Source organism: Capra hircus, chromosome 8 (assembly GCF_001704415.2).
Source record: "Capra hircus breed San Clemente chromosome 8, ASM170441v1, whole genome shotgun sequence".
In the NCBI taxonomy this organism is placed as follows: domain Eukaryota; kingdom Metazoa; phylum Chordata; class Mammalia; order Artiodactyla; family Bovidae; genus Capra; species Capra hircus.
Window position 1 is genome coordinate 7,011,565 of NC_030815.1, and position 13,912 is coordinate 7,025,476.

Genomic DNA, 13,912 nt, shown 5'->3' on the forward strand with positions numbered 1-13,912 from the left:
TGGTAGGCTACAGTCCATGGGGTTGTGAAGAGTCGGACATGACTGAGCGACTTCACATTCACTTTTCACTTTCATACGCTGGAGAAAGAAACGGCAACCCACTCCATTATTCTTGCCTGGAGAATCCCAGGGACAGGAGCCTGGTAGGCCACGGTCTATGGGGTTGCACAGAGTCGGACACAACTGGTGTGACAGCAGCAGCAGCAGGCTAAAGTGGGGGGGGGGGGTGGATTCTTCACTAATTCAAAGGGGAAAAAAAAGAATGGAAAGAAGAGTCCTAGTTGGGCTGAAGACTTAAGGAGGAAGCAAGCATTCCCAAATGTCTTCCCTACCCTATGGTGAAAAATAAGACTTTATTATCATCTACAGAAAAACTGAATAGGTTGGACAGATGATGGCTACCCAGGACTGATTTGTGAATATCTGCACTTTATCTTTTTAGTGTTGCTATATGTTGTAAGATCAATTTTGTTCATTAAACCTCTTTATATAAATGCCATGAAGAGGAACACCATTGTTGTGAACTGTTCTTGGACTCGGATCATTTCTATGTCTTGTTAGGTGGCCAACAAAAGTGCTTAATTGATCTTGTGACAGTAAATTCTATAGAATTATAGACATTCATTTTATAGAATGTCCTCCACTAGAGAGGACCATGTGCAAATAATAGTCACTTTCCACTACAAATTAGTCTACAGTAAGGCATGAAGAGGAGCTAAAAAGCCTCTTGATGAAAGTAAAAGAGGAGAGTGAAAAAGTTGGCTTAAAGCTCAACATTCGGAAACAAAGATCATGGCATCTGGTCCCACCACTCCATGGGAAATAGATGGAGAAACAGTAGAAACAGTGTCAGACTTTATTTTGGGGGGCTCCAAAATCACTGCAGATGGTGATTGCAGCCATGAAATTAAAAGACGCTTACTTCTTGGAAGAAAAGTTATGACCAACCTAGATAGCATATTCAAAAGCAGATTCATTACTTTGCCGACTAAGGTCTGTCTAGTCAAGGCTATGGATTTTCCAGTAGTCATGTGTGGATGTGAGAGTTGGACTGTGAAGAAGGCTGAGCACAGAAGAATTGATGCGTTTGAACTGTGGTGTTGGAGAAGACTCTTGAGAGTCCCTTGGACTGCAAGGAGATCCAACCAGTCCATTCTGAAGGAGATCAGCCCTGGGATTTCTTTAGAAGGAATGATGCTAAAGCTGAAACTCCAGTACTTTGGTCACCTCATGTGAAGAGTTGACTCACTGGAAAAGACTCTGATGCTGGGAGGGATTGGGGGCAGGAGGAGAAGGGGATGACCGAGGATGAGATGGCTGGATGACATCACTGACTCGATGGACGCGAGTCTGAGTGAACTCCAGGAGATGGTGATGGACAGGGAGGCCTGGCGTGCTGTGATTTTTGGGGTCGCAAAGAGTCGGACACGACTGAGCGACTGAACTGAACTGAACTGAAGGCAGAGAGAGCGGAGTTACATTAAGTGACATATGTCTTTGATACTACATTTACCCCTATAATCTTCTTCATTTTTTCCCAACCCAAATATTTCAAAACAAAATATAATTAATCTTTCAATCTACTCCACCATAGTAAAAGGAAACTATTAATACAAGAACACATGTTCAAAGGAAGGAGAGAAATTACAGAATTATGTGCCCGACAACTCCCTGCTCTGAAGAGAGTACTCTTTCTGTTTTCTTGCATCAGTTTCTCTTTGGCACTTCCCCCCACAGAATTGAAAATATGCTTTCAAACTTTGTGTTTCTTTTAACAATATGGTGGCACAACTGGACAATTGTATTCTTTGGGATATTCTTTATAAGAAAAATTTACCTGGGTGAATAGGATTTGTACACTGTCTTTTGGGGGGATACAGTAATTATAAGGATGGTTTGTAGATGACTACACTAGGCAGAGATTTATTCCTATTTCTATGGGGTCACAGGATGTGTGACCTTCATGATACCTTATCTTTCTGCAACCTCTCCCATAAATATTGCCTGTTTCTGATTCATGCTTATAAATGAGAGTTCAGAACACATTCATGCTGCCAGTCACTGGTTACTCATGCTTGAAATTAAAAATCTTTCAGACCAATACCGCTGCTGTATCTGTTGAGACTTTACCCATCTCTCAAAGTAAGAAAAAAAAGGCAGTGAGGATAAGATATTAGCAGACACATTGCGGAAAAGATAGCAGGATGCTTTCAGGTTATGCTTAAAGTAAGTGAAATAGCATTTGTCTAATTATATGTTATATTCAGATTATTAAATTTATAGATATGAATGAGACAGAACTAGTCACTGAACACTATTATGGCACTCATTAAATAACTTCTTTTACAATAACTGAATTGTTTGGCAAAAAAATTAGAGGACCCTTGACTCATTTGGGGAAAGGTTACAAAGAAAAAGAAAACAGGAAAAAATGGACTTTTCAAATTATACACACTTCATTCCTAGTGTCACGAAGAAAACATTACTGTGAAACATAGTTGATACCTGAAATAATTGCATCCCAATACTTTTTATTTTTAAACATTACTCTTCAAGTACCATAAGCACTATTTAATAGCTCTTATTTCTTATCATAGAGAACTTCTCTGTTGGTTACTACGAGTGAAATGACACAGAACATACAAGACATATGAGACGCACACAAGAGACATACACTCTGGCCAGAGGGACAAGAACTGCACCAGCAAGGAAGCTCATGGTTTATTTTTATATAGCCCCCTTGGGCAGAATGCCAGACTGTATGACCAAACTTGTTCAGTACAGCGCATGTGCATAAATGTTATCGTACAGCAAAAGGGAGTGAAATTCCGGCTTACTGCAGAGTCTGTCCAGAGCCCTTATCACAAGAAGGGAATGTTCCCTTATTTGCAAGCGACCATTAATCTCAAGGCTGGGTCCGTCTCCTTGGCAGAACATGCTGTTTGCAAGCAGCACATCTCCACTTTCCCTATTGTGGCTGCATTAACCCTTCACTTCTCACACTGTATTTTAGCATTCTTAATGAATTTATCTATCAATACAGCTAAAAAAATACATTTGAGAAAAGATTATAAAATTCCATGGGAAGTTGTGAATTAAAACATCAAGTTCATTTGGGCAGTAGGAGTCAGCATTGTGTACAATAGTTACTTAGCTTCTGTTTTAGAAACTTTAGCGCCAATTTAAGATGGCGACTAGGACTCAGACTGTAAAAACAGATCATACTGCAAAACAGGGAAAAAATAATAATTTATTCACTTGTGTTAAGTACACAATAGCAAAGTTCTCTTTTTAGAAACAATACTTCTGGTTAGCCTATATATGTGTATACACATATATAGGCTATATACATATATATATATATATATATATATATATATATACACACACACACACACACACACACACACACACACACATATCTATGGGGCTTCACTGGTGGCTGAGATGGCAAAGAATCAGCCTGCAAAGCAGGAGGCCTGGATTCGATCCCTGGTCAGAAAGATCCCCTGGAGAAGGGAATGGCTCTCCATTTAGTTTCTTGCTTGTAAAACCCCAAAGACATTTATATGTGTACATATATATTCAAAAATATATTTAAGAGCTACTTTGTGTGCTAAGATTAATCTAGTCATTAATGATATAATTATTAATTTATCAGAGTGGACTGTGCTCCTATAGCCTATAATCAACAACAAAAAATTTTAATGCCGATAGATTTAAACAAAATATTAAAAAGGAAAAGATGAATAAAACATAAAAGTAAAGTGGATAAAATATAGGATGTCAATGAAGTCAATTTGATAAATCAGTACAAGGAGTTAAATGACTTTCTAACAGAGACAAAGTAGCATTAAAAACAATCATATTGTAGTGTGTGAATACATTTTCTTTGTGTAAGTTGTTGAGTTATTTGTACTGAAGGAATCTAAAATGGGTTGATATGAAATTACAGCTCACAGTTCATGTATTGCTGAAGCCTGGCTTGGAGAATTTTGAGCATTACTTCACTAGCGTGTGAGATGAGTGCAATTGTGGGATAGTTTGAGCATTCTTTGCCTTGCAGAATAAAAATCCGTGTGTGAGTTTATGAAGAAAAAGGAGCTAAAACCAAATTATCATTAAGAGGAATGAAAATGAAGGCAGTATAAGTATTCCTCAGATGAAAGATTGTAAAGGATTGAGGTAGTAAATAAGTTTATGTCAATAATTTGAAAGATGTAAAGAAATGGACAAATTCCTCGGAAAACAAGACTTTTTCAAACTGTATACAATAGAAAAACTAAATAGTCCAATATTTGTTCAAAGAATGAAATCTATCATTTAAAATCTTTCAACAAATAAAATGACTGACCCAGAAAGCATTTTTGGTGAATTTTACTAAATACTTCTAGAAGAAATAACACTGGTTTTACACAAACTATTTCAGAGAGTAGAAGAAGGAACACTGCCTAATTGTCTGAAATACAGCATAATATTTTTACCACACTGTTCTCTTGGCACTGTAGAAAAAAGATATTCATAGTTCAATATCTTAAACCAGATGTTAGAAAATTAAATCCAGCAATAGACAAAAGGACAATCAATTGTGGTCAAGTAGGACTTAACCAAGGAGTACAAGATGATATACTGTTTGAAAATCAATTAATTTATTTGCATATATTCTATAATATTAACAGAATAAAAGAGAGAAGGCAATCATTTAAAATTGAATGCTGAGGTAGTACTGAAGAAAATTCAGTGCTTCTTCATAGTTAAAGAAAAAAACCTCAGCATCCAAGGAATGGGAAAAAACTTCCTCAATGTGATAAAGTTCATTTAGGAGAAACCTAAAATTAATACTATTCTTCATTGTGAAATTTTGCATGCAAACTAACTGGTATCAGAAAAAAGACAAAGGTGTCTAATCTCCATCCATTTTTTAGCATCATATGTAAGTTATGAATTAGCACAGTAAGATAAGAGGACAAATGGAGAGAGGATGAGTAGGGAAAGGAGGAGAGCAAGATGAAGCGAGATTTAAAGCATAAAGACTGGAAGGGAAGATGCACAAATCAAAGGTGTGTTTAGGAGGTATTAAATATCAAGTCTAATTTAACGCTATAAAAACAATATGACATTGATAAGCATAGACAAATTGGTCACTGGCACAGAACTGAGAACTTTCAAACAGACTCATTCAATTTAGGAACATATATGACAGAGGTATAGTTACGGATTATTGGAAATAATTACTCAATTGTGAAGTAAATGAAAATTAATGCTTCCTGCACATCACACACACACACAGAACTGCACAAAATTCCAAGTGAATTCAAACCTACATAGGAAAAGCAAAAGCCTTTTTAGGAGAAAATATAAGAAGATATCTTTGTGAGCTTAGGTGAGAGAAGAATTTGTTAAGACAAAGAAACACAAGTCAGTAAGTAAAACAAGGTTACATTTTGTAAACAAAAATTAAGATTATTTACACATCCAAAGACATCATAAACACATTGAAAAGAGCAGAACTGGTATTTATATGTATGCAATTGACCAAGTACTCACCTTTGGAATAATGCGTGTACGTGTGTGGGTGGGCTGGAGGTTACATTTGTGTGTATACAATAAAAGCAAACAAATATAAATTGGGAAGCAATGCATAGAGGCATTTTGCACAAAGAACACCAAAGTGACTCCAAAACACTCAAGAAAAATGCATAATCTCACTCGTAATCAAAGAAGTATATGATAAGAAACAATTAAATCCCAAGTGGGTAAATACTAGCTGTGGGAAACTTAAAACAGGAAATCTCATAAGTCTGCTAGTAGGTGTTTCAGACTGGCCACTTTGGAAAGCAGTGTCTAAACCAAGTGATTTTACTCCTAAGAATATCAACTTGGGCCAAATTATTCCAATTCTGGGTACATACGTTGTAGAAGAGGGCTTCCCAGGTGGCTCGGTGGTAAAGAATCCACCTGCCAAAGCAGGAGACACGGGTTCAATCCCTGGGTGGGGAAGATTCCCTGGAGAAGGAAATGGCAACACACTCCAGTATTCTTGCCTGGGAAATCCCATATACAGAAGCGCCTGGCAGGCTATAGTCTATGGGGTCACAAAGAGTTGGACATGACTGAGTGGCTGAGTGCACACACACTCACATACACCACTCACACATACCCTACAGAATATCCTACATATGTATATTGGAAGATAACGTGCAATAATTTTGAAGGCACAGTTTTTTATAGAGGCAAAACATTACAAACAATCAATAAGTCCAACAAATGTAAAACAGATAACTACATTATGGAATATTTGCTCAGATGAAAGTGAATATCGTAGTATAAGCCTAAAACCAAGGATTATCTCAAAAAATACACATTTGAACCAAAAAAATGAAGTTATATATGAGTATTACAGTATGGCAATCCTATTGACATTTTCAGTCATGCAGAATGAATTTAATATTAAATTCAGGAACAAAGCTTTCTTTGGGAAGGTAGAGAAATGCGCTTTGGGCAAGAGTTCATAGTCAATTTCAATTTGTCTTTGTAATGTTTAGTTTCTTAAGATGGTGACAGTTGCATGAGCATTATTATGTTATTAATAGCTATGCAAAAAGTGCATAACTTTATTTGATAAAAATACACTTAGGAAAAAAGACAGTGTCGGAGTTTTAAAGATTCCATTAAGAACACGTAAATGACACTATCAATTTTTTATGCAATATTAGCTTAGATTTCTCTGAGGAATCTAATGATCCAGTGATTTGAAGTAACACCTACATCTGCATGATTACTATTGCAACTAAAATGTGAACCTATAATTTGTGTGGAAAATGGAAAAGGCGTACAGTCCGACCATTCTGTGAGATCACAGCAGACCATCAGGCACTCTCACCCAGTCCCACTATACGTCTCTGTAGACAGGCATCTGAAAAAGCATTATACCAAACACCTCACCCTTTTTGTTTTTATTTTGTAAAATTAATTTATTCTATGGGCCTGGTGAAAAGCCACAGTTCACTGAGTAAATATTGAATTAAGGCACATAGCAGAGCAATTCTCTCTCCAACATATGTGTGGCAAGATGGAGAGCCATCTGTTTGCTGAAGATAGGCGGTTATGCCAATATATCAACTTTGAAATACTATGCTATATACACACCCAAACTGCTGCAGAGGTATATGTGAGGCATGCTTTTTATAAAAAGCCCAACTTACAAATGCTGTCATCCTGGCATATAATCCTTATGCACAACTCATCACAGGTTTACAGGAATGTGCTTACCAACATGCACTTAATGCAAAGATGTTAAGCTTCACCTCATCATAACAATAAAAACAATTACTATAAATACAGAATAAATTATTATTTGGGGAATTGAAAAAAAAAACCATTATGAGCCCCTCTTGTCACCACCATTTTAAAAGACAGGATAAATGCACCTCTCTCACCAAGGCCATGCTGTAAAATGGAAGGGTGACTCATGATAGTAAGCAAGTTATATTTTTAATTTAATCTTTTTTAAGAACTATGGTTTCTGACAATTGTTAAGTCATTACCTGCTGAAGAAGAAAGTGATTTTGGTAGAATAGAGGCTGAACAAATCCTTAGAGAATCTCATTATATATAATGACATCTGACTCTGAAAAAGTGAAAGTTCCTCAGTCGTGTCCGACTCTGTGACCCCATGAACTATACAGTCCATGGAATTCTCCAGGCTAGAATACTGGAGTGGGTAGCCTTTCCCTTCTCCAGGGATCTTCCCAACCCAGGGATGGAACCCAGGTCTCCCATATTGCAGGTGGATTCTTTACCAGCTGAGCCACTAGGGAAGTCCATCTGACTCTAACAGAAGGGAAATAAGGAACTTCAGTATTTCCACTACATACATGGAAAAATTTCAATGAGTCTATCTCAAGAATAATAAAATTATACTCAAGTGAGAATGATTGGTAATGTATTATTCAGACGAATCAACATTGGGAAAGGATGAACTTCACAGTTAAAAAGAAGTTTGAACTTATGCTATTGGGAAGAAATGCACATAAATACTAAGAAAAACGAAGTTGGGGCAAGAAGTAGATGCAAAATAAGTTAAAGATTCGAATTAACTTAATTTTCCAAAAAAAAAAAAAAGGCTAAATAAGCAGAATATCAGCTAGAGAAATTTTCTCAAAAATCAAATCATTACCTCAAATGGACTAATGTTTATTCTTAAATGGGGAGAGATACAATAGGTTAGAGACTAGATCAGAGAAGGGAGCTTCATCTAGTTGGTTGGTAAAAACACTGAGCATGGTTAAGGTCTTCGTTAAGCAAAGACATAAAGATTGGGAGAATTATTTAGTTTTATTTTAGATATGACTTCTCAGATGCAAAGATATCCATTAATGATTATAGGTCATTTGAAATTCCATCCTCTGAATGTAATACACTGTCTTAGTTGAATTCAGTTATTTACTGTAAGAACAAAAGGAAAGTACATTTGTACAAAAAAATGTGAATGTTGAGTAAAACTGGATGAACGAGTAAAAATAAGTTAACTTAATATTATGGCAAGTAAAGCAATGGAATAAAGTTTAGTTGCAAATCAGCGATGTTGGAAATGATGCAATTAATACATCAAAGTAATTAGGGGTAGCAAAAATAGTTTATGATTTTAAATTTAAAGATATAACAACAAGTTCTAATTTCTTTCTATGCCTGTATAGACAGACACCATATTTCAGATACTATATTTAATACCATTAATTTTTTAAAAAATACTGAATCTGATTATGTGGATAAAAATAATGTCACATGATTTAGGGGTCTTGGAGACTAAAGGGAAAGATACTAAGCTGGACTTAGTTAATTTTATAATATTTTACCTCTAGGATGTTTCACTAGTATTCACTGATGCTGCTCGTAACTGAAGAGGAAGATGATAGATGCTAAAAATAATTTGAAAGTGATACATTATGATAGAAGATGAAGGAATGGACAGGATTTCTACACTGGAGAAGGGAAATAAAACTGAGTGTCCCTAAGAAGGTGTATTTGTAATATTTTTAAAGCTTTGGGTATAGTAGTATTCTGCAAAGAAATCTGCCTAAAATTATTAAGGGTAAGAAATTTAGCAGGTACAGTCATCCTACGCAGTTTGTGTTATAACCACTTGGTGGGAGACTGATGAATTATGTCATAAAAAGCAGAGACCTTCAGGAACATGACAGTTCTTGAGGTTTTAATGAGGAAATCTGGCCATGTTCTCTCTTTTTTCCAAATCCCTTACTCCATCCCACAAAAACAAGTCAGGCTAGAAACCTTTCCAACTATTGCTGTTGAAACTGTTTTGCTGAAGTGATCTTGCAAAAGATAAAGTATAAACATATGTCCAAGCTTTCAGGATGACACAGTGTTGGATAATAGCAATTAAAAGGAGAAAGTTGCCAGGGCTAGAAATATAGTTTGGAAAGTCTAGTTAGAAAAAAAAAATCAGTAGAGTTTCCTTTATCTATGAATATGATTTGAACTGGGTATGGACAAATACAGGATTATAAATCAGGGCCATGCATTCAATAAGAATCCATAATAGGTCAACTTCTGAAACAGGATTATAGTGACTTCAGGGTCAAAACAACACCAGAACCACAGTATGCTTTTACAAGCAAATAATATAATTTTCTCTGTGTTTACACATATGTACATACCTAAGAGTTAACTTATATAGTCCAATGAAGATAATTCTATGCAATTTCCCCAAAATGAATTCAGTTCTTTTCCAGTGATGCTTTCATTGTAATTACACTGTATTGAGTTTTAATAGAACCACAGAGATGGTGCTAAATGACTAAATGTATACATGAGCAAAACAGCATTTTTAAAAGTGGTGCTTAAATAAAATCTCTTCCTGTTGAGAAAGATCTTCTATATACACATATATACACAGATGCCCACACACCCAACTCCACACAGCTCCCCATAAAATAATTTACATATTAGATTATTTTTCCTTAGAAAATTTGCTATCAAGTCATTCTGATACACGTAAAATAAGAATAATTGTCTTAATAATGGTTTTAGCTAATAAATCTTAAAGTTCTTCATATCATATTTTAGCTAAAAGCAACTCTGAAAATTAATTTGGATTATATTTGCTAAATTTAGGAATGAAGTATAACTAGGTAAATTAAGAAGCACAATACATAGTTTCAATTTTTAAAAATGTCCCTGATAATCTTAAGAGATATTCAGTGGTTCATGAGTCTATCTCTGCATTTTCATTTTCCCTAAAATGCACAGTGAAAACTATAGGACAAAGAAAAGACACACCATGATCTTTACAAAAAGTTATAAAATCCAAATCAGAGTCAGCTGGGCTTGGAATGATAATCTGTTGGGCTTTAATAACTTGATTAAGTTCTCAATCAAGCAGTAATGAAGTCTCAGTTCAGTGTGCTTAGTTAAATTAAAGCACACACCACAATTTGCAAAATATTTATGATATTTAAGCAGATACCATATTCATTTGGAAAAGTAATCAAAATACTTAAAATAACATTATAAGCACACTTAAGTATACAGAATAATTAAACATGACATTATTTACTCCTATGCTTATTTCTGCTTATTAAAGAGCATTGAAAATGAATAATTCATATGGCAAAATTTTAGTTTTTTTTTAATTTTAGTTTTAATGTGAGATCTAATAGTTACTGAAATGGGAGAGATCAATTGTGTTTTCACTTACATTTATTCTCTAATATATCATCTGTAAATGAAACATTATTACCTGCCTTGATTGTAATTTAATTATACAATCAAATTGTATCCTTTAAAATTTCATTATATGAATTTTAGCTTTAAATTACGTAACATTAGCAGAAAAAATTGACATGAACATTATTATAAATTACTCCAGTGTGCAATTCGTTATAAAGTCAACAGGCCTACCTACCATGGTTGTCTCAGCAATAGAACCAAAGCTGTTTATGAATATGTTGCATGTGACGTTAACTGCAGGACCTGAAAGAGAGATTAAAACAGAAGCGCTGATTGGATGCTTATCTAAAATATTTTCAAATAATTCCATGCATCTGATATGTCATTTTAAAAAAAGAATTCAAAGCATTTCATTATCTGGCTACAAACTTTGTTATTAGGCTTGATATTATATAAGCCTTGTTATTAGGCTTTATAGCTATATAAACAAAAAACACTGAAATACTGTGTGATAGGAGTTAAAATAATTCAGTTCATCTTGTCTAAGCTAGTCATATAAAATCACCAAAACTGATACCTAACCAAAAATTTCTTTTGTTAGTTTATTTTCACATAAACATAACTGAGTCTCTAAATCAGTTGTGAGAGCTGGACTGTAAAGAAGGCGGACAGCTGAAGAACTGATGCCTTCAAACTGTGGTGCTGGAGAAGACTCCTGAGAGTCTCTTGGGCAGCAAAAAGATCAAACCAATCTTAAGGGAAATCCACCCTAAATTTAGTTGGAAGGACTGATGATGAAGTTGAAACTCCAGTAGTTTGTTCATTTGATATGAACAGCTGACTCATCGGAAAAGTCCCTGATGCTGGGAAAGATTGAGGGCAGAAGGAGAAGAGGGTGTCAGAGGATGAGATGGCTGGATGGCATCTCTGATGCAATGGACACAAACTTGGGCAAACTTTGTGAGATGGTGAGGGACAAAGAGGCATGGCATGCTGCAGTTCATGGAATCACAAAGAATCAGACATGACTGGACCATTGAACAACAATGTGGGACCTAGTTCCCTGACTAGGTATCAAACCTGGGGCCCCTGTAGTGGGAACATGGAGTCTTAGCCACTGGACCACCAGGGAAGTCTCCAGTTTTACATTATTATGACAAGGTAAATAGTATCCCAACTAACCATATAATATACTATGATCCCTGTTTCTTTTCTGCAAAACATGTTCCTGAGGTGGATAATTGTTTTATGTGTTTCATATAGTTTCTTCCATATGTATCATCAGATTATCCACAAGTTCTGAAATGTCTGAACTGTGTTTCCATATCAGACTCATCACATATTCTGTTAACTCTCTCTTCCTTCAAGCTTACTCCATTCTAGATTTATTATCCTGGAGCATAACAGTCATTCATGCTCTCCCATCATCCTCCTATAGGAGATAATGGAAACTGAGAGACTCTACTTTGGGGGGCTCCAAAAATCACTGCAGATGGTGACTTCAGTCAGGAAATTTAAAAATGATTGCTCCTTGGAAGAAAAGCTATGACCAATCTAGACAACATATTAAAAAGCAGACAAAATCTTCTGTTATTTTGCTGACAAAGGTCCATCTAGTAACCGCTATGGTTTTTCCGGTAGTCATGTATGGATGTAAGAGTTGGACTATAAAGAAAGCTGAGCACCAAGAACTGATGTTTTTGAACTGCAGTGTTGGAGAAGACTCTTGAGAGTCCCTTGGACTGCAAGGAGACCCAACCAGTCCATCCTAAAGGAAATCAGTCCTGAATATTCTTGGGAAGGACTCATGTTGAAGCTGAAACTCCAATACTTTTGCCACCTGATACAAAGAACTGACTGGGAAAGATACTGGGAAACATTGAGGGCAGGAGGAGAAGGGGATGACAGAGGATGAGATGGTTGAATGGCATCACTGGCTCAATGGACATGAGTTTGAGCAAGCTCCGGGAGCTGATAATGGACAGGGAAGTTTAATGTCCATAGGGTCGCAAAGAGTCAGACATGACTGAGTGACTGAACTGACCAAAGGGAAGAAAAAGCACAGATATTTTATTCCATGGTCACTTTATCCCATCATAAGAGACATATAAAGTCACAATTAATGGTTAGAAGATACATTTATATAGTTAAATATGTATATATGTATTTTACTTAATGTAAGTGGTGGTGAACTCTAAAATATATACACAGTTACAGTTACAGTTTAGTCACTCAGTCTGAGCTCTTTGCGACCCCATGGACTGCAGTAAGCCAGGCCTCCCTGTTCATCACCAACTCCCAGAGCTTGCTCAAACTCATATCCATTGAGCCAGTGATGCCATCCAGACATCTCATCCTCTGTCGTCCCCTTCTCCTTCCACCCTCAATCTTCCCCAGCATCAAGGTCTTTTCAAATGAGTCAGCTTTTCACATCAGGTGTCCAAAGTATTGGAGTTTCAGCTTCAACATCAGTCCTTCCAATGAATATTCAGGACTGATCTCCTTTAGGATGGACTAGTTGGATCTCCTTGCAGGCAAGGGACTCTCAAGAGTCTTCTCCAACACAGTTCAAAAGCATCAATTCTTCAGTGCTTAGCTTTCTTTATAGTCCAACTCTTACATCCATACATGACTACTGGAAAAACCATAGCCTTGACTAGATGGACCTTTTTGGCAAAGTAATGTCTCTGCTTTATGCACCGGCTGACTGAAATCTTGAAAAGCTAAAAACCAATCTTTGATACTTTCTAAGTGTTAGTTGTTCAGTTGTGTCTGACTCTTTGCAACCCCATGGATTGTAGCCTTCCAGGCTCCTCCACTTATGGGATTCTCCAAGCAAGAATACTGGAGTGGGTTGCCATTTCCTTCTCCAGGGGATCTTCCTGACCCAGGAATCAAACCTGCATTTTCTACACTGAAGGCAGATTCTTTACCCTCTGAGCCACCAAGGAAGCTAAGCTATTCTCTTTTTCTCTTGAGAACTCAAAACTCTGCTATTTTCCTTTGCTGGTGATAGCCATGTGAATCTGGGGGATACCCTTTTGCTTAAGATAAATTCTGTTGTGCTTTATTGACTCAAATCCATTGGAAGAGGGAAAACACAAATGTTTTAGTATTGGGTTAATTCACCTTCCAATAAAATGCGGCTTCAGGAACATCCACATTGGATGTAACTTCTGTAACTGTTGTTACAGAACTGTCAGCCCAATCTGCAATTTCT

At 36.2% G+C, this 13,912-nt stretch overlaps 1 protein-coding gene across 2 annotated transcripts in view; it reads right to left on the reverse strand.

The window, feature by feature from the left end:
- GLRA3 (glycine receptor alpha 3) overlaps nucleotides 1-13,912 on the reverse strand; it is a 175,883-nt gene that overhangs the window by 116,030 nt on the left and 45,941 nt on the right. For both annotated transcript variants that reach the window (XM_018052791.1, XM_018052792.1), the window contains exon 3: nucleotides 10,928-10,995. In XM_018052791.1, coding sequence (XP_017908280.1) covers nucleotides 10,928-10,995 — 68 coding nt within the window. The remainder of the gene's footprint in view (nucleotides 1-10,927; nucleotides 10,996-13,912) is intronic.